This window comes from Camelina sativa, chromosome 3 (assembly GCF_000633955.1).
Source record: "Camelina sativa cultivar DH55 chromosome 3, Cs, whole genome shotgun sequence".
NCBI lineage: Eukaryota > Viridiplantae > Streptophyta > Magnoliopsida > Brassicales > Brassicaceae > Camelina > Camelina sativa.
This window is the reverse complement of record NC_025687.1, coordinates 11,189,009-11,212,948: the sequence shown is the minus strand read 5'-3', so window position 1 is coordinate 11,212,948 and position 23,940 is coordinate 11,189,009. Positions and strand designations below refer to the sequence as shown.

Genomic DNA, 23,940 nt, shown 5'->3' with positions numbered 1-23,940 from the left:
ACCATAAAAGGTTTGACCTTTTCTATAGACGACCCTTCGCACTGTTATAACATTCCCTAAAACTTCAACAAAGATTCGATTTTTTCCTAAAGCAAATCACAGAGAGAGCTCCTGCGATGGCGATATCACGACTCTCTTCACGATCCAACACTTTCCTGAAGCCGGCGATCACCGCCTTACACTCTCCCATTCGCCGCCATGTTTCCACAGACACATCACCGATCACAATCGAGACCGCCGTCCCTTTCACTTCCCATCTATGTGAGTCGCCGTCACGCTCCGTCGAGACTTCATCGGAGGAGATCCTAGCTTTCTTCCGCGACATGGCTCGGATGAGGAGGATGGAGATCGCAGCAGATTCTCTATACAAGGCCAAGCTGATCCGTGGGTTCTGCCATTTGTACGATGGTCAAGAGGCTTTAGCGGTGGGGATGGAAGCGGCGATTACCAAAAAAGACGCGATCATCACATCGTATAGAGATCATTGTACTTTCATAGGTCGTGGTGGGAAGCTTGTTGATGCCTTCTCAGAGCTTATGGGGAGAAAAACTGGTTGCTCTCATGGTAAAGGAGGATCTATGCATTTCTATAAGAAAGATGCTTCCTTTTACGGTGGGCATGGGATCGTTGGTGCTCAGATTCCTTTGGGATGTGGTTTGGCTTTTGCTCAGAAGTATAAGAAGGATGAGGCTGTGACTTTTGTCTTGTATGGTGATGGTGCTGCCAACCAAGGACAGTTGTTTGAGGCTTTGAATATTGCGGCTCTGTGGGATTTGCCTGCGATTCTTGTTTGCGAGAATAACCATTGTGAGTGTTTTTTTTGGTTAGTTTTGTTTGTTTTGATTGAGTTTTGAGTGCTTTTTTGTTGATTTGGATGGTTTGATGTTTAGATGGAATGGGAACGGCTACGTGGAGGTCAGCTAAGTCTCCGGCTTATTTCAAGCGTGGAGATTATGTTCCTGGCTTGAAGGTGAGAGTGGATTGTCTATTTTCATGATGATCATGAGCGTTATAATGTTTTTGCTTTGATTATAGTTGATTGTCTCCTTCAATTCTTGGTATATAGTTATAGTGCCCTTTTAATTTATATATATGGTTTTTAGATCGCCGGTTGACAATGGAACAATTAGGTAGTGAGGATAGGGGTTTAGACACAAATTGAATGAGAATGGTCAAAGCTTCACCGCTATGTGTTAGGAAGTGATTGACGGTAACTTTATGAGAACTACCAATGGCAGTCTTCAAAGTCTCTATCTTTGTTGTTTGATAGATGTTGTATCAGTGTTTTATTTACTTTAACCAGTAGAATTGTATCCTTTGTTTTAATGATTGGTGAGAGTGTTTTCGTAAAGCTAGCTTGTGATCATTCTCTGCTTTGTGCTATAGGTGGATGGTATGGATGCACTAGCTGTGAAACAGGCGTGTAAGTTTGCTAAGGAGCATGCGCTCAAGAATGGACCCATTGTGAGTTTACACAATACTTTTAAATGTCAACAAGTATTACAGCTTTTTGTAGTCTTCTTTTCTTTGTTTGCATTATTATTAGATGATTCTATTGTTTCTTTGAAATCGAACCTAATCAGTATGACTCTCTGAGTATTTTATGTAAATTAAGAATTCATAGAATCATTTTGATTGCATTTGTGATGCTACTTTGAGTGGGGAGAATGATTTGCTGATAACTTCAACTGCTTGTTCTTAGCGTGGATTTCGGATTGAACAATGTTTATTTGAGTAAATTGTTTGGAGAAATCAAGACTTTACAAGTCCCTTTTTTTTTGAGAAACTTATTTGCTGATTTCGTGAGAGCGTGACAGGCCGTTATTGACAATCTCCTAGTATATCTAATCTAAAGTACGAGTTGTCACTAATATCCCTCTCGGAGTTTTTGGTGTGTACTTATGTTATGAAGTGAAATTATACATGTTGACTTTAGCTTAACCAATTTTCCTTTATTGCATTTTTGTCACCAACACATATGGGACAAGCATTTTGGATTGTGTGAATTTAATCACATAGCGTTGACATGTATTGGATTATTATAAACCATTCTCTGCCTAGTGATATGACCAACATACCATTGTCATTATTTTGGCAGATCCTTGAGATGGACACCTACAGATACCACGGTCACTCTATGTCTGACCCAGGAAGCACCTACCGTACTCGTGATGAAATTTCCGGTGTGAGACAGGTTAGTTCGTTGTTCATTTGTAAGACTACTGCTCCTACCATTTTCAGTTTGAAACTTTTTAATCTGTACATATGTCATTGGTGTTACCTTTAGGTGCGTGATCCAATTGAAAGGGTGCGAAAGTTGCTCTTATCTCATGACATAGCTACCGAAAAAGAGCTAAAGGTACATTGTTCTCTAATCTCTAGACAGATGCTTGAAAATTGATACATAAAAATACAATCATCATTTGGTTATGGAAATGACAATATTATCTTGAATTTAAAGGACATGGAGAAAGAGATAAGGAAAGAAGTAGATGATGCCGTAGCTCAAGCCAAGGTAGTGGACCTCACTTGTTTCTAACTCTGTCTTTGTTTATCTATAACAAGGCTTTTACTAATTCCTTCCTGTTTAATTGTTTCAGGAGAGCCCGGTACCAGACTCATCTGAGCTATTCACAAACATGTACGTGAAAGACTGCGGAGTTGAGGTACTATATCTCCCACTCTTTAGTCCTTTATTATTATGTAAACCTTGTGATATTGTAGTTCTTTGCATATTTCGTAATAAGATGAGTCTAGAGATTTACGCATCTTTCTCCATTGCAATTTGCAGTCGTTTGGAGCAGACCGAAAAGATCTCAAAGTAACACTTCCATAAATCTAGCTCGGCATGAGAAGACGATGGTTCAATAAGTTTGAAGGCAAGAGCTACACAAATCTTTTTTTTTTAACTTGCTACCAAAATATTCCTGGTTTTGTTTTCTTTTTAATTTTTCAATTGCAAGTGCAAAAGCCATTGCTTCAGTTTGCCAACTCTTGTTTCCCACACACACTCCAACATTGTTATTGACACCAAGCAAGACATCATTCACTCTCTGTGAGAAAAAGATGGAGAAATAAGATAAGAGAGCAGTTAAGTAGAAGATCATCACATGTGGACATGTGAGTACAAACAAAATCAGCAAAGAGACCGTGTTAAATTCGTTATCGGACACAAGTGACACAATTAAAAACTTATTATACACTACTACTACCAAATAAATAAAATAAAAAAGAGGCAAGAAAGAACCAACTTGAGCGTCGGTACCAATAAAACCACATGAATAGTTAAGTCCCCACCACCTAATCTTTGCTTCTACTCTACAAGAGTCCCTTTCTCATCCCCCACAATTACACACCAAATCCTATTGAATAGGTAAAAAACTCTTATGACGCCACTCACACCACTCTTTTAAAATTTAATCATATACATAATTTTCTTAATATAACTAATAAGTTTAGATTTCCTTTTTTTCCTTAGTTAACCAAACATTTGGTTCTCTCTCCATACATAGGCCAATTAGAAACCGAACCTTGCTGATTTTAAGCTGACAATAATTAGTTTGACAAGTTTGTAGTGTTTCAGTGTCTAACCATTCACGAATATTCTACATAATTATAATATATCCAAATCAAATATGATCAACGGAGATCTTAATCGTGTTCTCTTCTCATCTCAGAGAAAAAGTCCATAATATACATTAACACATCGCATCAAAGAAAGTGAATATATATAAATTGGTATTATTTTATATGATATGTTACGTCGGTCTGAGCATGAGCTGCACTACCCAACGGGAATATTCCAATTAATATTGGCTCGGTAGTCGCTACCAACAGCCCAATATTATATACTCTACTAACAAGAGAACAACAAAGTTCAGTTTAATATATCCATCCCTATGCCGACAACTAAATATATATTTAGATATCACTAATGAAAAAAAAAAATTATGAATGAATAATGATAGTCACGAGTCTTACTTCGCCGGTGAAACGCATGAAACCACCATATTGATAAAACTATAGTTAAAAAAATTGATAGTGAATTGTACTGTTTGCAATGTTTTCTATCACTAAGCTAATAAATCCATTGTTAAACGAATGTGACATGTGAGTGAATCTATAGTTTCCTTGTTTGGTTGTACAAAATCCAGTGCTTTTACTCTCAACGTTTTCTCATGTAAAAGGAATTATTTCTTTTTGTTTTCGTCCCCATACCATAAACATTCTTTAGGAAAATATTTTCTAAAGAACTTTAATTTATACCTTGCTTGCCTGTACTAAAAAAATAATCTGATATTTTTAGAATTATATAAAGCAAAAAGGATAATATTTTATTTTCTTTCCAAAAAAAACATTCCCGTGAAATATTTTTCCTGGGGTATATATTGCTTAATGCTTATGCTTGCCAGTACGAAAATCTCTAATATCTTTTTATACAAAAAAAAATATATATATTCTTTATTCACTGTCAAACATTAAATAGCAAACAATTTCTGATATTTCCCAAATACCTCCCTAATACTATTATTACATGAAAAACATTATAGAAGCAAAATATAGGTGTGCAGAGCACGTGACAAGTTGAGTTAGTCACAAACTTAAATCTCAACCGTCCAATCAAACCAACAACAAAAAAAAAAAAAGCGAATCATCCAGCTGTATCCCTCGACCTTCCTCCACAGCTGGCACCGTCTTAATGGGTCAAGACAAGTTCCAAAACCAACCTTTCATTACTTATAAATTTTAATCCTTCACCACAGACGAACTTAATCCCTCTTTTAAACTCACCTAAAATCTTTGTAATTAAACCTTTTTGTTAACTACAGGTAATGACAGTAGGTTTTAGGGATTTGCTCTTTACAAAAGTTTCCCTTAACGACTAAGCCTTAAATTAGTTAGTTAATAAGCCGTCTCACTCGCTTTTAAGTTTTAATTACGCGCGTGTTTCGTAATCTCCCTAATCAGGAAAACAAAATCATCTCAAGAATCCAAAGTTTTATGGCAAAAATATAAAAACCAATCTTTCTTCTTCTTCTTCTTCGTCTTCCTCTTTCCTTATCTCTCCATCTCTGTGGAGAGAGACAAAACTTCAAAAAGGAACATTCTTTGGGAAATCTTTACTTATTCATCTCTTGCAAGCACAATGCTATATCATTAGCCCTATATGATATAAAAGCTTCAATCTTTTCTTTGATTTCAAAAACGCGTTTCTTTAGTAATAATGCCGACGCGTTTTTCTTTAAACGCGTTCTTGACGGTGTTCTGTTTGATTGTTCTGTTACCGTTCGCCGTTGGAATACGGTTGATTCCGGGAAGGATAACGGCCGTCGGTGGTTGTAACGGAGGAGGAGGTATTAATGATGGGTTTAGTAAACTTGGTCCGTTCATGGAAGCTCCCGAGTACAGAAACGGCAAGGAGTGTGCGTCGTCTTCTGTGAACAGAGACAACTTCGTGTCGTCTTCTTCTTCTAATGATCCTTCGCTTGTTCACGTAGCTATGACTTTGGACTCTGAGTATCTCCGTGGATCGATCGCGGCCGTTCATTCCGTTCTCCGCCACGCGTCTTGTCCCGAGAACGTCTTCTTCCACTTCATCGCGGCTGAGTTTGACTCGGCGAGTCCTCGTGTTCTGAGTCAACTCGTGAGGTCGACGTTCCCGTCGCTCAACTTTAAAGTCTACATTTTTAGGGAGGATACTGTGATCAATCTCATCTCTTCGTCGATTAGACAAGCTTTGGAGAATCCGTTGAACTACGCTCGGAACTATCTCGGAGATATTCTTGATCGGAGCGTGGAACGAGTCATCTATCTTGACTCGGATGTTATAACTGTCGATGATATCACCAAGCTTTGGAACACGGTTTTGACCGGGTCACGGGTCATCGGAGCTCCGGAGTATTGTCACGCCAACTTCACTCAGTATTTCACTTCCGGGTTCTGGTCAGACCCGGCTTTACCGGGTCTAATCTCGGGTGAAAAGCCTTGCTACTTCAACACGGGAGTGATGGTGATGGATCTTGTTAGATGGAGACAAGGGAACTACAGAGAGAAGCTAGAGCAGTGGATGCAGTTGCAGAAGAAGAAGAGAATCTACGACCTTGGATCTTTACCACCGTTTCTTTTGGTCTTTGCGGGTAATGTTGAAGCGATTGATCATAGATGGAACCAGCATGGTTTAGGAGGGGACAACATACGAGGAAGCTGTCGGTCTCTGCATCCTGGTCCTGTGAGCTTGTTGCATTGGAGTGGTAAAGGGAAACCATGGGTGAGACTTGATGAGAAGAGGGCTTGTCCGTTGGATCATCTTTGGGAGCCGTATGATTTGTATAAGCATAAGATTGAGAGAGCTAAGGATCAGTCTTTGCTGCTTGGGTTTGCTTCTTTGTCGGAGTTGACTGATGATTCAAGCTTCTTGTGAGGGTTAAAAAACAAAAAAAAGTTACATTCTTTTTTTTTTCATATCTTCTGTCGTCGTATTACAGAGTTTACAAAATACCATTGTTCAGGTGAGTGATTCTTTGATTTTCTGGTGTACAAAAACGATTTAGTGAGGGAGGGGGGAGAGAGATATAGAACCCTTTTTTTTGTTGAGAATTCTTTTGTCATGTTGGTACTCTTTGTTTTCAATCTTGTCTTCTTAATAAAAACCTCATCTTGGAAGTGCATATTGGTTTGTGTTCAATCTAGTTTGATAGTTTGTTACCGGTTAAAGTTACGAAGAACATAAAAATATTCATTCAGACCATTCAAGTAGTAGCAAACATGTGTAAAATGGTTATGGACAAAGGCAAGGTTTGTGCCGTTGCGGTGACATTAATGAGTATGACTATTTTGGGAATCAGAGTTTTGTTTTGGTTTCTGAGAAGCAATTATAGTCGTCCATTCATTAAATATCTGTACCAAGTCTTCTTCTCCCTTCGCAGTGATAATAAAACTGGTCAATGAGACAAGGATCATGATAAATGTTTTCGTTTCAATACCATGAGTTGCATTACATGACAAACACCATCGTTTGTCGAAACTACTAATGGGCTTTAAAGCCCAAATGTATATTTTCAATGGCTAATCAAATTGGATTCAGATTCATTCAGTGGTGCGGTAGTGGTGCATAGACTTTTCGTATGTAAGTTGGTTGTTGGATTCACCGCTGAGAAGTGAGAAGAGTCTAATGGGGCACAGGTGTCCCCGAGAAGAGGAGGCATAACATTTATTACTCCACTTTATATTCTTCTTTTTAATAGACTACAATTAGTCCCTTTATTTAAATCAATACTTTATACTAATAAGCAAGCTAAGTACATACTACAGTGTTATATGTCTCTTGATCTCTCTTTGTTTGATTGCTTCGAAGTTATCACTTTCCTTCCATATGACTTGCTTACACTTATGGTCCCACCGACTCTTGTCTTCATTGCCGATCTGAGTCTGATCTGATCTCTTCTTCTTCTTCCTTTCTTCCTTTTGTGTGTTCACCTCTCTCTTGTTAAATCTGCATTTAAGATTTTTCCTTTTACCTGAGTGAACCAAAATTATTTTAATTTTTATTGTTGATACAAAGTCTTCCCTTTTCTTAATTCAAAGTCTTCAACTTTGAAAGACATTGGTTTTTTTACTTTACTTTAGAGTGAAGAAGAACTGTTTCAACTTCTTTTTTTTGTGTGTGTCCACTCATCAAAGCATAAATCTAAAGTTGGGAAAAAGGTGGATCATCATTGGGAATTAACAACAATTTTGTATTTGTGGGTTATCTTTCACTTTTTCTGGTAAGATTTGGATCCTCATTTCTCTTTCTCTCTTAGACTCTCTCTCTCTCTCCTTCAAAGTAAAGTTTGGTACTTTCAATCATTTGATGAAGATTTGGGGTCTTGCTTTTGTTACTTCAATCATTTAAAAAATTTGTTATTTTTGAAGTAGTTACACAAGAATCTGAGTTTGCTCACTAAGAGGGTTTTAAAGAGTTACAACCAAAAAAGGCAAAAAAATAAAGTAGCCAGTAGTAGAGAAGATCCTTCTTTACTTTAGATTATGGTTGAGCTGAGGGGTCTTCAAGTGATGCAAAATATTTACTGGATTTTGTATGGATTAGTAGGTTCTTCTTGCTGCTGAGCATTAATGGGTGATATGGAAGTTGGTGTTGCCACTATTGACGATAAGGTAACTCACCCATTTGACTAGTCTCTGTGTTATTCTTTTAGATTTCTGCTTAATTTGTCTCTCTGTTTATGTGTGAGATCTTCCAAGTTCTGGACTTGATTTGTCTATTTCTCATGATTTGGGCTGTTCTTGGTTTAGGGATTCTATGGCTTGAGGGAGGAGACACCGGTAAAGGCAGTGGCTTCATCGAACCCGAGCCTACAAGTGTCGGTTTCATTTGGCAGGTTTGAGAATGATTCACTTTCATGGGAGAAGTTCTCAGCTTTCTCTCCAAACAAGTACTTGGAGGAAGTTGGTAAGTGTGCAACTCCAGGATCAGTAGCTCAAAAGAAGGCTTATTTTGAAGCTCATTACAAGAAGATAGCTGAGAGGAAAGCTGAGATCATGGATCAGGAGAAGCAAATGGACAAGAACGGATCTTTTAGATCGATCGTTTCAGATCAGGAGAGTGTGGAACACGAAAACGGCGAGTCGGTGGCAGAGTCTGAGGTTGATGATGGATCTAATGAGCAGTTCACTTGTGATGAAGATAAGCATGTGACTGACATTGCTGTTGAAGTAAATGAATTGAGTGTTGATGAGGATGAGGTTGTTAATGAAGATACTGTCGTTGTCAAGAAATGTCAAAGCTCGGTTGATCATGTGAAAGAAGAAGTCAAGGACTGTGTAGATAGTCCAATATTGGAGAAATCAGAAGAGATTGCTTTTGTGGAGCAGAGACCGGAAGTGGTCGTCCATGTGCAGGAGGAACCAGAAGAGGTTTCACGAGTTGAGGATGTTTCAGAGACAGAAGTAAGAGAAGAAGTGAGAGAGGAAATAGTAATATCAAAAGATGATAGTAAGGATACAAATGAAACGCCAATGAAGGAGGTGAAGAAAGAGAAGAAGCCTAATCTAATTAAGAAGAATGATGGAAATGTGCGGACTAATCCTACAAGAATCTCTCCCAAGGTAAAGTTTTTAAGTTCTTCAGAGTGTATGATTGTGTCTTTCATTTCTGTTTTCTGAAACGCTCTATCACTTTCTTGTCTACAGCCTAATCAGGTGACCAAAAAACCGGAAGCTAACAAGACTGTAACAAGTAGGAAAACTCCACCAAGCAAGGAGATCAGAAACATGATGAAGGCAACAAAGATACCAGCAGCACCAATCTCAAAAGCCCCACAAGGGTTTTCAACTCCAAGAGTGTACAAGCCAGCTTCACAAAACACTTCATTGTCTACATCCTACTCTTTGTTAAAGAAGGAAACTCCATCGGCTTTACTGAAAAAGAAACAAACCGCTCCAAAGTCATTGCATATGTCTATGAATCTGGATCCACCTGCTTCCGATCCTACTGCTCTTACAACCACTAGAAAATCATTGATTATGGAGCGAATGGGTGATAAAGACATTGTCAAACGTGCTTTTAAAACATTTCAAAAGAGTTTTGACTTCAAAAATTCTGTGGACGGTGAAAACACGGCTCTTAAGCAGGTATATTAGTACTGAGTAATGTTTTTTATTTCCCCCACTTGTGCAAAAATTATCCACTGATCAGCTGCTTAATATCAGAATCCAGCAAAGGCAACTAGTATTCCATCAGTAGCTACTCGGCCGAAGGAAAAGGGCAGGTATATATACTCATGGGACTAGTGGTTTCTTGCTTGGTTTACTGAAACTTGTCATTGCATGTTTTGAGTCCTAAAGATCTATTCTTGTCCTCAAAAACAGGCCTACAAAAGCAAGTAGCATGGAGAAGAGAAGTGGTACTACTGCCCATCGTTCTCCATCTCATGGACTTAAAAGCAATGAGACCGCTGAGAAACAACAAAAGGAGGTACATATCTCTCATGACCAAAATAAACATGGAGATTTACATTTAACAATGTCTGCTTGCTTACGCTAATACTTTCTACATGGTGTTCAGCTTTCCAAGTCTGGTGCAAGACCTGTAGAGAAGACACGTTTGCAGAAGAACCCAAAGGTTTAACAAAAAAAAAAAAAAAAANAAAAAAAAAAAAAAAAAATTCACCTTTTAAATTACCAAAAGATTAATTGTAGTCTCATTACTCTCCGTGTTTAGCATGCAGGAGTGAATGATGCCAAAACCAGGAGAGACTCTCTTAATCCAAAAGCAAAACCCATGCAGGGTTCTGTCCCTGTGCGGACCTTACCAAAAGGCTCTTTAGACAAGGTGTTACGATAGTTATATTGGTCAGGTTTTAGTCTGATCTTCTGGCAAAGATCGCCACCAATGTTGTACCATCAGTGTTAAGGTAAAGAGCCAATGATCTTGTTGTTATATAGAGAAGTCTGTAGTTGCCAGTATTTATTTTGTGGAAGAAGTAGTATGAGTAATAATAAGGAATAGTTATATTTTACAATTCCCTGTGTATGTGTATAGACTCCCAATGATTATGTTGTTATCTACACAGAAATTAATCGAATCAATCTACAACCCCCATTATCTAGAATTGTAAGTTTTGCAGTGTTTGATTCATAACCATCATGGGTTTGATCTTTGATCTCCTATGATTCTCCAAGATGACATCTTATTTTGAGTGTATCAATTGTTAAATCAACAAACCTTCTTCGTCTGTCTTAATCAACTCTAAACCTAAAATTTCAGGACTTTAAGACACACGGCAAGAGAAGATTGAAAATTCATGAATAGCAAATCTTGACCTTGACTACTTCTAAGAAACTAGAACAGGTTTTGCATGTTTCCTCCACAGACTTTAGGTTTGGTGAAAATGTTACCAAAGTTTCACACAAAAGAACACTGGTTTATATAGCATATTAGCATGTACTATGTAGTAGGATAAAACTGCAAAACTATGTTCTTGTTATATGGGATGAACACTATGCAGAAAAAAACCTCGGACTAGTAATCTTATTAACACTTCAAAAAGTTCTTTAGGCAAAAAAATATAATCAATTCCCAAACGATTCTATTATTTACATCGAGCAAATCATTTCTCATCAAGACCTTTTGCAAACTTACATATCGGAATCTGATCCACCAGAATCACTTTTAGATCTATCCGACATGAAATTCGGAGGCAAAACCGGGAACTTCACTGTGTTCCTCTGCTGTGGACTCCCCATTGTAGTCCTCCTCTGCAAATTTCTTGAGATCTCTACGCATACTTTATCAACCATAGCGAGAAAATCCCTAACAATAACAAACAAATGAAGTGGATTCTTTCCTTTTACAGCTCCTGCTTGGTAATACTCTGTTGTTTTCTTCACAAGCTCCATCACTTTCTTCTCTTCATCTCTAGCTAACTTCAGTTCTTCCTCAACCGAATCAAGAAACTCATTCATCTTCTTCACAAACCTCTCTCCTTCTTTGTTATCTCCTTCGCTCTGCGCTAACACTCGTCTAGCATCTTTCGCTCTAGACGTAAGAGCCAAGCATGTCGCAGCAACCGTGTCATAGTCTATAGCTGCAGCTTTCTTAACATTGGAGAACTCAGCGCTTAACCCACCAACAACAGGCAAACCGAGTCTTAAATACTCCTTCTCTTGCTCTTCCTTTGATATAACCTCGGAAATCGAACTGCTACTACTACTGCTACGGCTAAAGCTACGGTTACTCCTTCGGTTAAGCACGCATCGCTTCCCTTCGGACCTAACCACTTCTTCCACAACAAAGTTAAGTAAAGTCGTCTTCCCATCAACACTCTTCACATCGGAAAGTTTCAAAAGCGCGGTGAGGTTAAAAGCTTGAGCATCTCCTCTAGCTGTTCCCTGATTCATTCTGTTTCCAGATTTCAATATCGCTTCAAGAAGCTTCACGAACAAGCCACGTGATCTAAGCTCTGTGCAAGCTAAGTCCAGCGTCTGAAGAGACTTGTTATAGTTTGATATCTCTGGATAGTAATTAGCTCTAAACAGCAACGCGTTAAGACGAGTGAAGGCACAAGGCACAGCCTTTAGAAGACGAAACAAGAACGACTCAGCGTCGGCCAGCATTTTCAAGTCGCCGTCGAATTGTAGAATCGCTAACTGTTCTTCTTTCGTCGGAGCTATTCTTGAGAGCCTCTCGAGTGCGTCTGGATGGAAATCGTGACCTTCCATTAACGATTCCACAAGCTCATCACGAGTCATACCTAAGGATTTGAGCACGATCGCTGTGTTCTGAGACTTTCTCGGGTCGAGTATAAAAATCTGAGTCGGTAAGGCTGAGTTAGATTTCTTATCGCCGCCATGGTCTGGAGATTTCTTCACCGCCACGTAGCCGAAGAGAGCCTCCATTAAATCGCCATCAAAACTGAGAAAGGAGAAACCAAATTTTGTAAAGTTTGGATTTTTATTGAATAAACCCTAAAATTGAAAGAAGGATCTAAAAAGTGTACCTGAAAGAGCCACGATCGATTTTGTCCCAAACCATGGAATGATCAGAATCAGGGTTGACTTTATCCCAATGTAAAGGCTTGAGCTTTACCTGACCATTTGATCCTTCCCCTGAAGATGATGATCCTTTAGGAGCTGGTGGTGGTTTTGAAACTGATGAAGACAAAGCCGCAGTCTTTTTCAACGGCGGAGGTGGCGGTGGAGATGGACCACTCTTAGGCTTAGGAGGCGGAGGAGGAGGTGGGGCACTCTGTTTCACCGGAACTGGCGGTGGCGGTGGTGACGGATCTGATTTGGTCATTTTGAAGGACTCAGTCTTTACATGAGGAGGAGGAGGAAGAGTGGTGGTGGTGTTCTTGTAATTGTCGTTGTGAACTACACTTTGAGAAGTCGATGATCTTCCTCTGAGAAGAGGAACCTCCGATTTCTTCTTGTTCTTTGAATAAATCACATTCTTCTCTTCGTCTTCTTCGCCGCCGTCGTTGCCGTGAACGATCTCTTTCTTAAAGCTTCCACTTTTATTGTTCCTCTGACTCTGCGACTTTCTCCAATACAACACATCGAGACCATTCTCGTCAAGGATCAAACCCTTTAGGTTTCCGCCTAATCGAGTAAACCCTTCTCGAGCTAAGGTCGTTTCAGCCAACGGAGGAACGGGCGGAGGAAGCGTGTTCTCGACGCCGCCGACTCTGTTCCTTCTTCTCCGCCGTGCGATGACGCACTTATGGAGGAAGAAGAAGAAAACAGCTGCTACAAGTAAAGTACTAGCCGCGGTTATAAGCACAGCCCTCGTGATCTTAGCTTTGTCTGATGAAGAGAAAGATGTTGGTGGTGGTGGCGGCGATGGAGCCGGAGATGGAGTTGGAGCGGAGATTGTTTCATTTGGGAAAAATGTTTCGATGTTTTGAGGAGAGTCGGATTGAGAAAAGGATTGGTTAGGGAAAAAGAGGATTAAGGAGAACAAAATTAGGGTTAGATGAGGAAGCCATGGCTGCATCAACATGGCAGCCATGGGGAATTAACTCATTTGCAGAGAACTGTGAGAGAGAGAGAGAGAGATCAATGAAAAAGGTAACGTTTTGTTGTTTGTTGTTTTGTTTGTTTCAATTTGGTTTTATTTTTACAAAATCTGAAAGGAAAAAAGAGTGTAATTGACGAATCATTTAAAATGTTGTTACTTTAATTGTGGGGTTTTGTGACTTGGGGGTTTGTTGTTTGACAATTGACAATTTGACATCGTCGTCGTCTGTAAAAGAGGCAGAGTAGTTGTTGATCTGTTTCTGTAATGGAAATTTCGTGTGTGTCTATTTTATAGTTACGTAAATACCCTTCTGTTGGGATGAAAGGATACAGAGTAGAGAAGGACAATTTGGTCGTTGCATGTTTTTCAAAATTTTCCTTATAAAAGACTTGTTGTGCCGTGAACTAAGTTTCATCTAACCCTAAGACTTGTTGTGCCCTCAACTAAACTTTTGAAGGATCAAAGTATAAATTTTATTTTAATAGGGTCAAAATATAAAATTTGTTGGGTTAAGATGAAAGTTTTAAATTTAATGGATCAAAATACAAAATTTGAGGGGGTCATTTTGTTATTTATAAATAAAAATATACCAGTATTTTTTTTAATGGGGTCAGTTGACCACCTCCCACCTTACTGGCTCCGCCCCTGGGTGGGGTTGACCTTATCTTTGACTTGGTCTTTTAGTTTATTTTCGTTATGATTTTGGGCAAAAGTAATAATATGGATTCACATGCTATATACAAAGAAAAAGGTAACTAGGTTATTCGAATGTGTCAACAACAACTTCGGAATGTTGTTTTAAAGTCACGAAGTTAGAGGAACAAAATAATCAATTCCTTGCGGCATCCTACCTTCATATAAAGAATGGAAAAAAAACCAATATCTATCTATAAAATGTGGCGTGAAATAAATGTGTTAGTGTTTCGGTTCGGCAAATAATAGTAGTTTTATGTCTAATTTAGAATTGTCAAACTCAACCGCTACCGGATCTTTCGGGAAAATGTAATCCATATAAATATGATTGTGGATTATATACAAATTAAAAACGTATGAATAGAATATTATGAACAAGATTTTTATCTTGGAAAATGAGAAAGTGTGAACGTGTGGGTGTGTAATCCAAAGGTTTTAATCAGAAAATTTTGAAGATCTCTTTCTAGTACTTACTCCTAAGATCCCTTGATAAGCTGAAATGATACAACCCCTAAGATTAGTAGTTAATAGGCAATCATAATGGCCCATCGTTAACTTTAATGCTCCACGCGGTATCATACTCGTCGAACGAAACTATTCGTTTTTGTGGAAGTTATTTGATTTAACAAGTCTTCTCTATAAGAGACCGGATTTGTTTTCTTTTTTTGCTTGTATGTTCATAAGCGAAAACTTGTCTACCGGTCAACTCCAGCATTCCTAACCAAACCGTTTTCTTCGTCAAGGTAGATGTGCCTGTTTCTTCTTAATTCGTCAAACTTGTAGACTTTTTGTTTCCTCGATCAACTTCAGTTAGAATCTAGATATAATTTTTGTTATTTGAAATTGTGACTATAGACTATAGTTTATAAAAAAAATCTATAATTTATTATGTTTTTATAAGCAAGATAACGTATCGTTTTTCGTCTGTTATATTAATGTATAATTTAGGCTTACCAACTAAATATATTGGATCGGTAATTCCTAAAGCAATTCTCCCTAATTCTTCTTTTTGCAATTTTCTATACGAAAAGAAGTTGTTATGTAAAAATTTCTGAAAAACGGGTTATCTTTTTCTCAAGACGTTAAATAATTAAGGTCTGAAGACTGAAGTCGTTAAGAACTAGAATTGGCCATGACATATTTGGAGTCCTATGCATGAGAGACCAAAAGTTTCAAAACCCTAATGCTGTAGTCATGGAAGGTTCCACACCGACAAGCTTTGTTTCCTCAATTTCGTTGTCAAGCACTTTCATTATTAACGCCTTGTAATGTATATTGATACGGACCAAACATGCATGGCCATTTAAATTTACACGACAACTAAGTAAGACTACTCGTCCCACGTTCATATTTACACGTTTTTAGAGCAAGTAAATTATTATTTAAATTGTCTGTTTGTAGTGTACGTGAATGATTGGGCCACAACAATTAGTTCATATACAATTTGAGTTTAAGCCCAAATTAATTCTACGCAAATTCACGACAAAACGTTCCAAATTCAGAATCATTAATCTTTAAAATTTGACTGTCCTTTATTACTTACCGACTCACGAGAAGATAAAAAGAATTTCAACAGTCTGATATCATCTATGCATGGTTTTACTATAAATAAATCACCCATGCAAAGCATTTAATAAGAAGATATCGTTCTGATCATAATTTTGGTTGAAGCTGATTTTATAAATATCGGGGAAGATGTTTGGATGGGGTTGCTTCATCATGATCGCATCAAGTTTGGCAGCGATAGTACACGCTGCTATTAATCTTGCGTCTGCTTTAGGGTATCTATGAGATATATAACGGGCAAAACGATTTGTATCCCCCTCCAAGAACTTTTATATAGCACCACATCCACCTAGTTTTTAAATTTCGATCTCTGTTCCACCAATTTGTAAGTTTTAGTCCAGTATCCCCCTAAATTTAAAGTTCGAAACTTCTCTCCACACATTATGCTAAAATCGTGGTTTATCATTGGTTTACTGTTCCAGAAAATACATTAACCGCATGCCAACAAAATTAAACCGGATTAACCCAAAAATTAACCCAAATCGACCTGATTCAACCCGTTAAACAATACCCATTTATCCTAAAATCCCCAAATCGAAGAACCCTAGAACCCGTTAAACAATACCCATTTATGAGCTGGAGACGAATGCGATAGTCGTTCATGACGAGACTACTGCTACTGCTACTGGGTCAGTTCCGCCAGAGGAAGGAGGAGAAGGTCCGATCCAAGACGATGAACCCGACGATGAAGATCCAAGAGAGCGAGACGCGTTTGACATCGAGAAAGCCGTAGTGGAGTTTATAAACGAACCATCGATCGTTCATGATGAGTATCCGGACAGTTCAAGTGATGAAGATGATGATGCTCGTCGGGTGAGAAAGCGGAACAACATCAGAAAAGTCGATGGGACTTTGTACTATCACCAAACATTCTTCAACGCCATTGCATTTAAGGAAGCTGTACTCGGACATGCTCTGATGACTGGATGCAACATCGCACAGTACAGGTATGATAAAACCAAGATTGGATTTAGATGTGCTGGAGATGGATGTATTTGGCGCATATATTGTGCAATCACTAAGAAATGTAGGAGGTGGAGGGTGAATAAGTACATTGATAAGCATACATGTAATCCGAATGGAGATTGTGAGATGTTGAAGGTTCTTGTTATCTCTAGGTTGTTTCTAGATCAAATTAGAGAAGAACCTGAGTATTTCATGCCAATATAGATAGAACAAACCATTAAAGCGAAATGGAAGATCATTGTATCCAGGCCTCAATGTCAAGCTGCAAGGAATAAAGCTTTGAGATGGATTGAGAAAGAGTATGATGAACAGTTTGCAAGGCTCCAAGATTACGCGGCTGAGATACGAGAATCAAACCAAGATTCAACTGTTGAAGTTGACACTATGACTAACGATGCATGAGAAGAGGTATTCAACAGTTTCTATGTCTACTTTGATGTGCTCAAGAGAACATGGAAAAATTCTTGTAGGCTACTAATAGGTTTAGATAGAACCTTTATAAAAGGTAAAGTTAAAGGTCAGTTGCTGGTTGCTTTAGGTAGAGATTCAGATAATGCTATCTACCCAATAGCATGAGGGTGTGTACAAGTAGAAAACATAGTAAATTGGTTGTGGTTTGTGAGGAAGATCAAGGCTGATTTGGGACTAATGGATGGTGATGGTTATATCATAGTCTCTGATCGCCAAAAGGTAATAAACATTCTGATTTTGGGTTCATTGGTAATGTGTTGTATTTATTCAGTTATTAACCTCTTGCTTTTTTTTTTCAGGGACTTATCCGAGCTGTTGAGTTAGAGCTACCAAAAGTTGAGCATAGAATGTGTGTCCGACACATTTATAGCAACTTGAAGAAAAGCCATGGGAAAGATAAAGAGATGAAGAAGTATGTCTGGGATATTGCATGGAGCTACAATGAGAAGGATTTTGAAGCAAACATGATCAAGCTTCAAAACTACAGTGAGATTGTCTAGCGTGATGTTGTAAAGTCGAAACCAAGAACTTGGTGCAGGGCATTCTACAAGCAAGGGAACTTCTGTGAAGATGTTGAGAATAACTCAGTCGAGTGATTCAACAACTCCATTTTGAAAGCCAGGGACAAAGCATTTGTGCCAATGCTTGAGACTTGCGATGGTCAGGATTGCCAGGAGATCTGCTGAGTCTCATGAACACAATGGGAGATGCAGGCCATATGTGTCTAAGTTCCTTGCCAAAGAATTTGAAAAAGCTTCCGAATGCCAGATAAGAAGGAGCACAAACGACAGTTACGAAGCTACACTTAGTGGAGTTTCTCATCGGGTAAGCTTGACTGAGAGGACTTGCACTTGTCAAAAATGGCAAATCTGTGGCATTCCTTGTGAGCATGCTTATGGAGTCATGATTGATAGGAAGTTTGAGTTTGAATACTATGTGTGTTTCTGGTTTCGGACACCTATGTGGAGGAGAAACTACACAGAAGGCCTTGTTCCACAAAGAGGACATGCTTATTGGCCATCTACCAACCTCCCTAATGTGCATAGACCACCATCACCACCGCAACCTGGGAGGAAGAAAGGAAAGGAGTGTAAGAAGGACAAAAAGAGGAAAAAAGGACCAAATGAGTCTCCTTCGAAAAAAGCACCTAAAAAGTTGAAAAGAATAATGCATTGTGGTATGTGTGGTGAAGCTAGTCACAATTCTAGGTTTCACTCGAAGAAGAAGTCTTCTAAACAGATTAGTGAGTGAAGTTTTCAATCTACCTTGTGTTAAATAGTATGTGAAACTGATCTTTATTTTGCTTCATCTTGTGTCTTAGATATTTGAACATGCTCAAGGCACTCAAGTGAAACCGTCTCAAGGAGTTGTGATGTCTCAAGGATGATCTAGCAAGGATGAAGGATTAGGAAGTGTTAGATGGGTCTGGTTTTTGTTTTCCCATCTGATTAGGATAATTAATGTAATGGTCTATGTATTAGGATGTTTAACTTGGCTTATGTATTGGTTTTGAACCATGGATGCATTTTTAGGATGTTTAATTCGGCTTATGTATTGGTTTTGAACCATTTGTGTCAATGTCTCTGTTTTTTGTTATTTTGGTATCTCCTTTCTCATTAGACATAAAAGAGGACACAACAAGAAGAACATAACAAAACCAACAACTACAAGCCAATACATAACAAAACCAACAACTACAAGCCAATCAAACTATCAGTTTGCTCAAACCAATCATGATCATACAACCTACAATTACAACAATCATTATTTTCTTTTGGTTTCCAACAGTTCTTCTTCTACCCTCTCAAAAATCTATTTCTCTAGCTTCATTTACATCTTCTCAAAAACAACCTTATGGTGATCCATAGTCTCTGTTGTAATCTGGGACACTGTTTGTTCAAGTACAGCCGTTCTGACAGCCAATCTCTCAATCTCATCCAACAATGCTTCGTCAACCCACTTGAAATTGTGGTTATCATCAATGAGCTACAAAGCACAGAGAATTAGAGTGAAATTTGTCCAAAACAATCCAAAAATCAAACACATTACCTTAAGTGATGCAGCAGAACCACACCGATAGTAACGGCGGTATGGATTGGCAGCGGATTTTGAAATCAAAGCCACGATACTAGCTCCACACCAACACGTCTTCGGTACACCCACAACTCTTCTTCTCTGTTGGACATTGGATGTTGCACTCGTAGCTCCAGATGAATTGCTCATATCCAAGCTCAGCTGTTGAAAATAGAAATCTAAAATATCGATGAAGAGAGCAAAATTAAAACTAGGGTTCTAAATTTTTTAATTTAGGGATTCTTCACACTGGGTATATATTTCGGGTTGTGAAATCGGATCTCAATTCGGTATACTGTATTCGGTTTTTGGTTTCGCATTGATTTTGTGTCATAAACCGCGTAAACCAATGATAAACCACGATTTTAGCATAATGTGTGGACAGAAGTTTCGAACTTTAAATTTAGGGGGATACTGGACTGAAATTTACAAATTAAAAGGACAGAAATCGAAGTTTAAAAATTGGGTGGATATGGTGCTATATGAAAGTTCCGGAGGGATACAGATCGTTTTTCCTATATAATGTTTACCTCTTACTTTCTATTTGGATTTATGAATAATCGTATGCTCTAATTGTAATAGATCGGGCTTATTAGTCAGATCTCACAATAAATTATTAAACAAATCTTGTTTCTTATTTCCTATATCTATTTAATTAATAATTACTCCTATTCATATACTTCTCTTTGTGATTGACACCTTATATATATGCCTACATTCCGAATAGTGTGAGAGGTTTGGTGTAATATTGTTTCTTACGCTTTTTCAAACTTTAAAAATTATGTCTGGATATTCCTCAATGCGTTATGGTTTCTCCGTTTTACTTTTACACATAGTGCTGAGATTTCATAATTTATGGAAGCAGGTTTAAACAACTGTTCTTAATTATACGGCAATGCTAATTATGCTGTGTATATTTCCAACGAAAAGAGGTTCATGTAATTTCACCAAAAAAAACTACAAATAATTCGATTGGTTTAAATAATTATTAGTTTTTTTTTTAAAAGTTCATAATTTTTTTAAGTATGTTAAATCGATCTGTATTTTAAAGTATGACATACACTTTTTTTTCCAATTCACTAATGTTGATGTAGCTAGAGATCGGTCATATATATTTGCTTTCGATAAAATCGATCTGTATTTTAAAGTATGACATACACTTTTTTTTTGAAAGGTTTACTATTTAATTCCATGAATAACTAAAAGGGTGCCATATGGCTCATTCCCTTTTAGTTATATATGACATACACTTCTTTTTTTTTGAAAAATGTTCGCTATATATGACATACACTTTCTTTTGGAACAGAAAATGACTACATACATGTATAGATGTAAGGATATATCCATATGAAGAACCACATAAATTGCAAACCAAACCACAACGTAAAAAAACGTGCATGTGTCTATATATATACTGACACATTTTGAAGATGATATAGTGTAATTGACGAATAGTATATAAGGAAGGAAAAAAGAGTGTAATTGACGAATCATTTAAAATGTTGTTACATTTAATTGTGGGGTTTTGTGACTTTTGGGGGTTTTTCGTATTTTGGGGTTGTTTGACAATTTGACATCGTCGTCGTCTGTAAAAGAGGCAGAGTAGTTGTTCATCTGTTTTCTTTAGTGGAAATTTCGTGTGTGTCTATATCTTTTTCTACGCAAATTCATGACAAAACGCTCCAAATTGGTTCTACCCAAATTCATGACAAAACGTTCCAAATTCTGAATCATTTATCTTTATATTTGACTGTCCTTTATTACTTTTCGACTCACGAGAAGATAAAATAGAATTTCAACAGTCTGATAGTGATATCATTGCATAATTTTACTATAAATTGATCACCCATGCAAGAATTTTCTCCACACTCATAATAAGAAGCTATCTTTCTTTGTCGTCATAAGTTTTAGTTGAAGCTGTTTCGGGGAAGATGTTTGGATGGGGTTGCTTCATGATGGTCGTCTCTTGTTTGGCAACGATAGTTCAGGCTGCTACTAATCTTGCGTATGCTTTAGGGTATCTATGAGGTATATAATGTTTACCTCTAACCTCTTCATTATTATTTGGATTTATGAATAATTGTTTGCTCTAATTGTAATAGATCGGGCTTATATATTAGTCAGATCTCACAATGAATTATTAAATAAATCTTGTTTATTATTTCCTATATCTATTTAATTACTCCATTTCATATATAATTCTCTTTGTGATTGTTACTTGTGGGTTTTGAGTTATAGTGGTCTCCTCGCACCATGTTTTCCGTACACTCGGTCAAGTATGGATTTTCATAATGAAAATTTAAATCGGTTCCTTTTTCATATTCTCAAGTATGAATATATAATTTCATTCCATTATTTACGCAGGGTAGCTTAGTACTTGCACATTCTTTTATCTTTGGGGAGTTTTTCTTTTTAATAACGAAATAAGGATTGACACACTTGACTTAAGAATAGAATAGTCTAACGTTCAAAATGATATCATCTGTCGGCCTCATACCGTCCCGTCGAAAGGGATTTATTCTCGAGAAATACCCTAAAATAGCACTATTACAAGTTTTATGGACAATTATAACACACATTGCATAAATTTCCAAAAATAACATTATTTAATACATTAAAATATTTAAAATTAATTTTTAAAAATTTGTTTTTAGGTTTGGGTTCTCAATTTCACATTTAGTGTATACTTTGAGGGGTAGAGTTTAGTGTTTTGAATTTAGAATTTAATTTAAAAAAATTATTTAGTGTTATTTTTGAAATTTTAGAGATGTTGTGCTAATTTTGAAAAAAAAATCTTATTTTGATACTGTTTTTCAGAATCTCCCTTCATTCTTTGTCTTATGTGGAATAGATTCGTTAGCCTTTGCCAAACATCGATTTTTTTTTATCTTGAGATCATCTATAGTTAAACTTTCCAATGCAAGTACGCAAGATATGTTGTGCTAAACAGATAAAGTTATATTCTTCCATGTATCAGTACATATATTAATATATCAATAAATAACGTTTGCTATACCAATTTTCTCTCTACGTGTTTATTGATTGTTTGTTTCTATCCCAATGTAACATACGGAATCATGTTTTGATAAATTTGATGCCTACATCATGTGTTGTTACTTTGTTCAAAAAAAAAAAAAAACTTATGTGTTGTTAAATTTTAGCACCAGAATAACCTGAATTATGGCGCCAAAAATGTGGTAACACGTTTTGACATGATATGGAATTGCATTGTTGACAAAATTTTGGGATCATGCCTTTATGCTTTTCTTTTGAATATCTATACGAGTTTTAACTCTTCTGATTGGATTCGCTCTCCACGATCTGAAGATATATATAAGTTGTTCCACTCACCCATTCATTACTTGGGCAGAAAATAATACTAGGATATATATCCATATAAAAAATGATAAAGCTAAGATATACAGATGTTCAGCAAATAATATATCATATATACATAATACATGTATTAAATTTAATTTGCACCTGATATATCTATAAACATCTACATAAACGATATATGGCAACATACACATGCTATGCATATGTAATTACGAAGACCAATAGAAAATCCAAAGCAATCACGATATGTATACAGATGCATTTAAAGTTGTAAACCGATCAAGGGCCAGATATGCGTGTACACTTTTCGAAACTGGTGCACTTCATTGGTGATCCGTGGAACCCTTGGCAGCGTTTAATGATGACGCAACGAACAGTATAACAGGAGGCGAAGAACGAGGTGCAGCTTTTACAGAGGGAGGACGAGTATCCTCCTGGAACTGGAAGAGGATTGAACTGGCCATGATTAGGACGATAAGTGGTCGCCATGTTTTTCAAACTTTTCTGTCCCTGGCAACGTTTCGTTATGCTCCGTCCGACCCTCATTTTGGAGCTTCTGTGGTCATTGCCTTCCAAATTTCTCCTCATCTTGATCGTCTCTTCTGGTCCACCCATATAATTCATACATTTCAGTTAATAGCAACCCATTTGGTAAAATCAATGATATATATAACTATTTAATTTATCGATATATTGAACTAAGAAGAAATAGTGAATAACTGAATTCTCCAAATCGGATCGGTTTAACTTATAGTATTATAAAGACAATTTTGTATGTTTATCTGGGAAATGAATGACTAGTAGAATGAATATGACTTTTATTTTTAATAGATTAAAAAATGTAAGAAGACTCAAATTATTTCTTAATAAATACATAATAAGAAAACTATGTGAAACATGTAACTGGATCAAATCATTCAATATTATCAACATAATGAAATGAATATTAAAACGTGAAAGATTAAAATACAAAAAAAAAAAAAAAATCTCACTGAGTTTGCGGATTTCAGTTTGAGCAGCAAGAGCTTCGTCCATATGAAGCGAAAACACGAGGAGAAGAAATAGCATGAAAATAAATGTCTGAGATGCCATCTTACTAATTCTCTATCTATTGTTACGTATGCCTAAACACAAACGTCCTAATATACTCTTAGCATGGGCCTGGATCTGACCTATTCAACTCTTCGTATGTCTGCTTAATCACTGTGGCTCACGTTATTGCATTTATATAGAGTAGAGATCGAGATAAGAGAGTTGAAACATATGGTAGGTACTTATAAGCCATACAAAAAAAAAAAAAAAAAAAAAAAAAA

General features: G+C 37.1%; 6 protein-coding genes across 9 annotated transcripts; 4 read left to right on the top strand and 2 right to left on the bottom strand.

Moving 5' to 3' along the window:
* Window positions 30–3,101, top strand: LOC104776546 (pyruvate dehydrogenase E1 component subunit alpha-2, mitochondrial). Its single transcript, XM_010500643.2, has 8 exons — window positions 30–807; window positions 891–970; window positions 1,387–1,464; window positions 2,099–2,194; window positions 2,288–2,359; window positions 2,462–2,515; window positions 2,601–2,666; window positions 2,792–3,101. The coding sequence occupies exons 1-8, from the start codon at window positions 117–119 to the stop codon at window positions 2,834–2,836; spliced, it is 1,182 nt and encodes a 393-aa protein (XP_010498945.1). The 5' UTR covers window positions 30–116; the 3' UTR covers window positions 2,837–3,101.
* LOC104776545 (probable galacturonosyltransferase-like 8) lies at window positions 4,767–6,668 on the top strand. Its single transcript, XM_010500642.2, has one exon. It carries the CDS (start codon window positions 5,225–5,227, stop codon window positions 6,419–6,421), a length of 1,197 nt encoding a protein of 398 aa, XP_010498944.1. The 5' UTR covers window positions 4,767–5,224; the 3' UTR covers window positions 6,422–6,668.
* Window positions 7,318–10,606, top strand: LOC104776544 (protein WVD2-like 7). 3 transcript variants are annotated; one of them, XM_010500640.2, is made up of 8 exons: window positions 7,318–7,766; window positions 8,090–8,157; window positions 8,296–9,108; window positions 9,193–9,633; window positions 9,712–9,770; window positions 9,871–9,976; window positions 10,067–10,123; window positions 10,223–10,606. In XM_010500640.2, the coding sequence occupies exons 2-8, from the start codon at window positions 8,116–8,118 to the stop codon at window positions 10,343–10,345; spliced, it is 1,641 nt and encodes a 546-aa protein (XP_010498942.1). In that variant the 5' UTR covers window positions 7,318–7,766; window positions 8,090–8,115; the 3' UTR covers window positions 10,346–10,606. The 3 variants fall into 3 exon arrangements, with proteins under 3 accessions (XP_010498942.1, XP_010498941.1, XP_010498943.1); XM_010500639.2 differs by having other exon boundaries at window positions 7,319–7,766; window positions 8,093–8,157; XM_010500641.2 differs by having other exon boundaries at window positions 7,319–7,766; window positions 8,093–8,157; window positions 10,230–10,322.
* Window positions 11,005–13,726, bottom strand: LOC104776543 (formin-like protein 4). Its single transcript, XM_010500638.2, has 2 exons — window positions 12,501–13,726; window positions 11,005–12,415 (listed from the first exon to the last, which is right to left on the bottom strand). Exons 1-2 carry the CDS (start codon window positions 13,508–13,510, stop codon window positions 11,140–11,142), a joined length of 2,286 nt encoding a protein of 761 aa, XP_010498940.1. The 5' UTR covers window positions 13,511–13,726; the 3' UTR covers window positions 11,005–11,139.
* On the top strand, window positions 17,873–18,466 carry LOC104778848. The gene has a single exon (XM_010503270.1). It carries the CDS (start codon window positions 17,873–17,875, stop codon window positions 18,464–18,466), a length of 594 nt encoding a protein of 197 aa, XP_010501572.1.
* On the bottom strand, window positions 22,753–23,881 carry LOC104776541. 2 transcript variants are annotated; one of them, XM_010500634.2, is made up of 2 exons: window positions 23,620–23,881; window positions 22,753–23,238 (listed from the first exon to the last, which is right to left on the bottom strand). In XM_010500634.2, the coding sequence occupies exons 1-2, from the start codon at window positions 23,717–23,719 to the stop codon at window positions 22,907–22,909; spliced, it is 432 nt and encodes a 143-aa protein (XP_010498936.1). In that variant the 5' UTR covers window positions 23,720–23,881; the 3' UTR covers window positions 22,753–22,906. The 2 variants fall into 2 exon arrangements, with proteins under 2 accessions (XP_010498936.1, XP_010498938.1); XM_010500636.2 differs by having other exon boundaries at window positions 22,753–23,229; window positions 23,620–23,878.

Excerpts from the sequence above, each read along its gene's own strand:
- LOC104776546 (XM_010500643.2), top strand. The coding sequence starts at position 117 with ATGGCGATATCACGACTCTCTTCACGATCCAACACTTTCCTGAAGCCG. Across the intron at positions 971-1,386 it reads ATTATGTTCCTGGCTTGAAG|GTGGATGGTATGGATGCACT; the intron begins GTGAGAGTGGAT and ends TTTGTGCTATAG. Across the intron at positions 1,465-2,098 it reads CGCTCAAGAATGGACCCATT|ATCCTTGAGATGGACACCTA; the intron begins GTGAGTTTACAC and ends TTATTTTGGCAG.
- LOC104776545 (XM_010500642.2), top strand. The coding sequence starts at position 5,225 with ATGCCGACGCGTTTTTCTTTAAACGCGTTCTTGACGGTGTTCTGTTTG.
- LOC104776544 (XM_010500640.2), top strand. The coding sequence starts at position 8,116 with ATGGGTGATATGGAAGTTGGTGTTGCCACTATTGACGATAAG. Across the intron at positions 9,109-9,192 it reads CTACAAGAATCTCTCCCAAG|CCTAATCAGGTGACCAAAAA; the intron begins GTAAAGTTTTTA and ends TCTTGTCTACAG. Across the intron at positions 10,124-10,222 it reads GTTTGCAGAAGAACCCAAAG|CATGCAGGAGTGAATGATGC; the intron begins GTTTAACAAAAA and ends CTCCGTGTTTAG.
- LOC104776543 (XM_010500638.2), bottom strand. The coding sequence starts at position 13,510 with ATGGCTGCCATGTTGATGCAGCCATGGCTTCCTCATCTAACCCTAATT. Across the intron at positions 12,416-12,500 it reads ATCGATCGTGGCTCTTTCAG|TTTTGATGGCGATTTAATGG; the intron begins GTACACTTTTTA and ends CTCCTTTCTCAG.
- LOC104778848 (XM_010503270.1), top strand. The coding sequence starts at position 17,873 with ATGGTCAGGATTGCCAGGAGATCTGCTGAGTCTCATGAACACAATGGG.
- LOC104776541 (XM_010500634.2), bottom strand. The coding sequence starts at position 23,719 with ATGGCATCTCAGACATTTATTTTCATGCTATTTCTTCTCCTCGTGTTT. Across the intron at positions 23,239-23,619 it reads AACTGAAATCCGCAAACTCA|GTGGACCAGAAGAGACGATC; the intron begins GTGAGATTTTTT and ends TGAATTATATGG.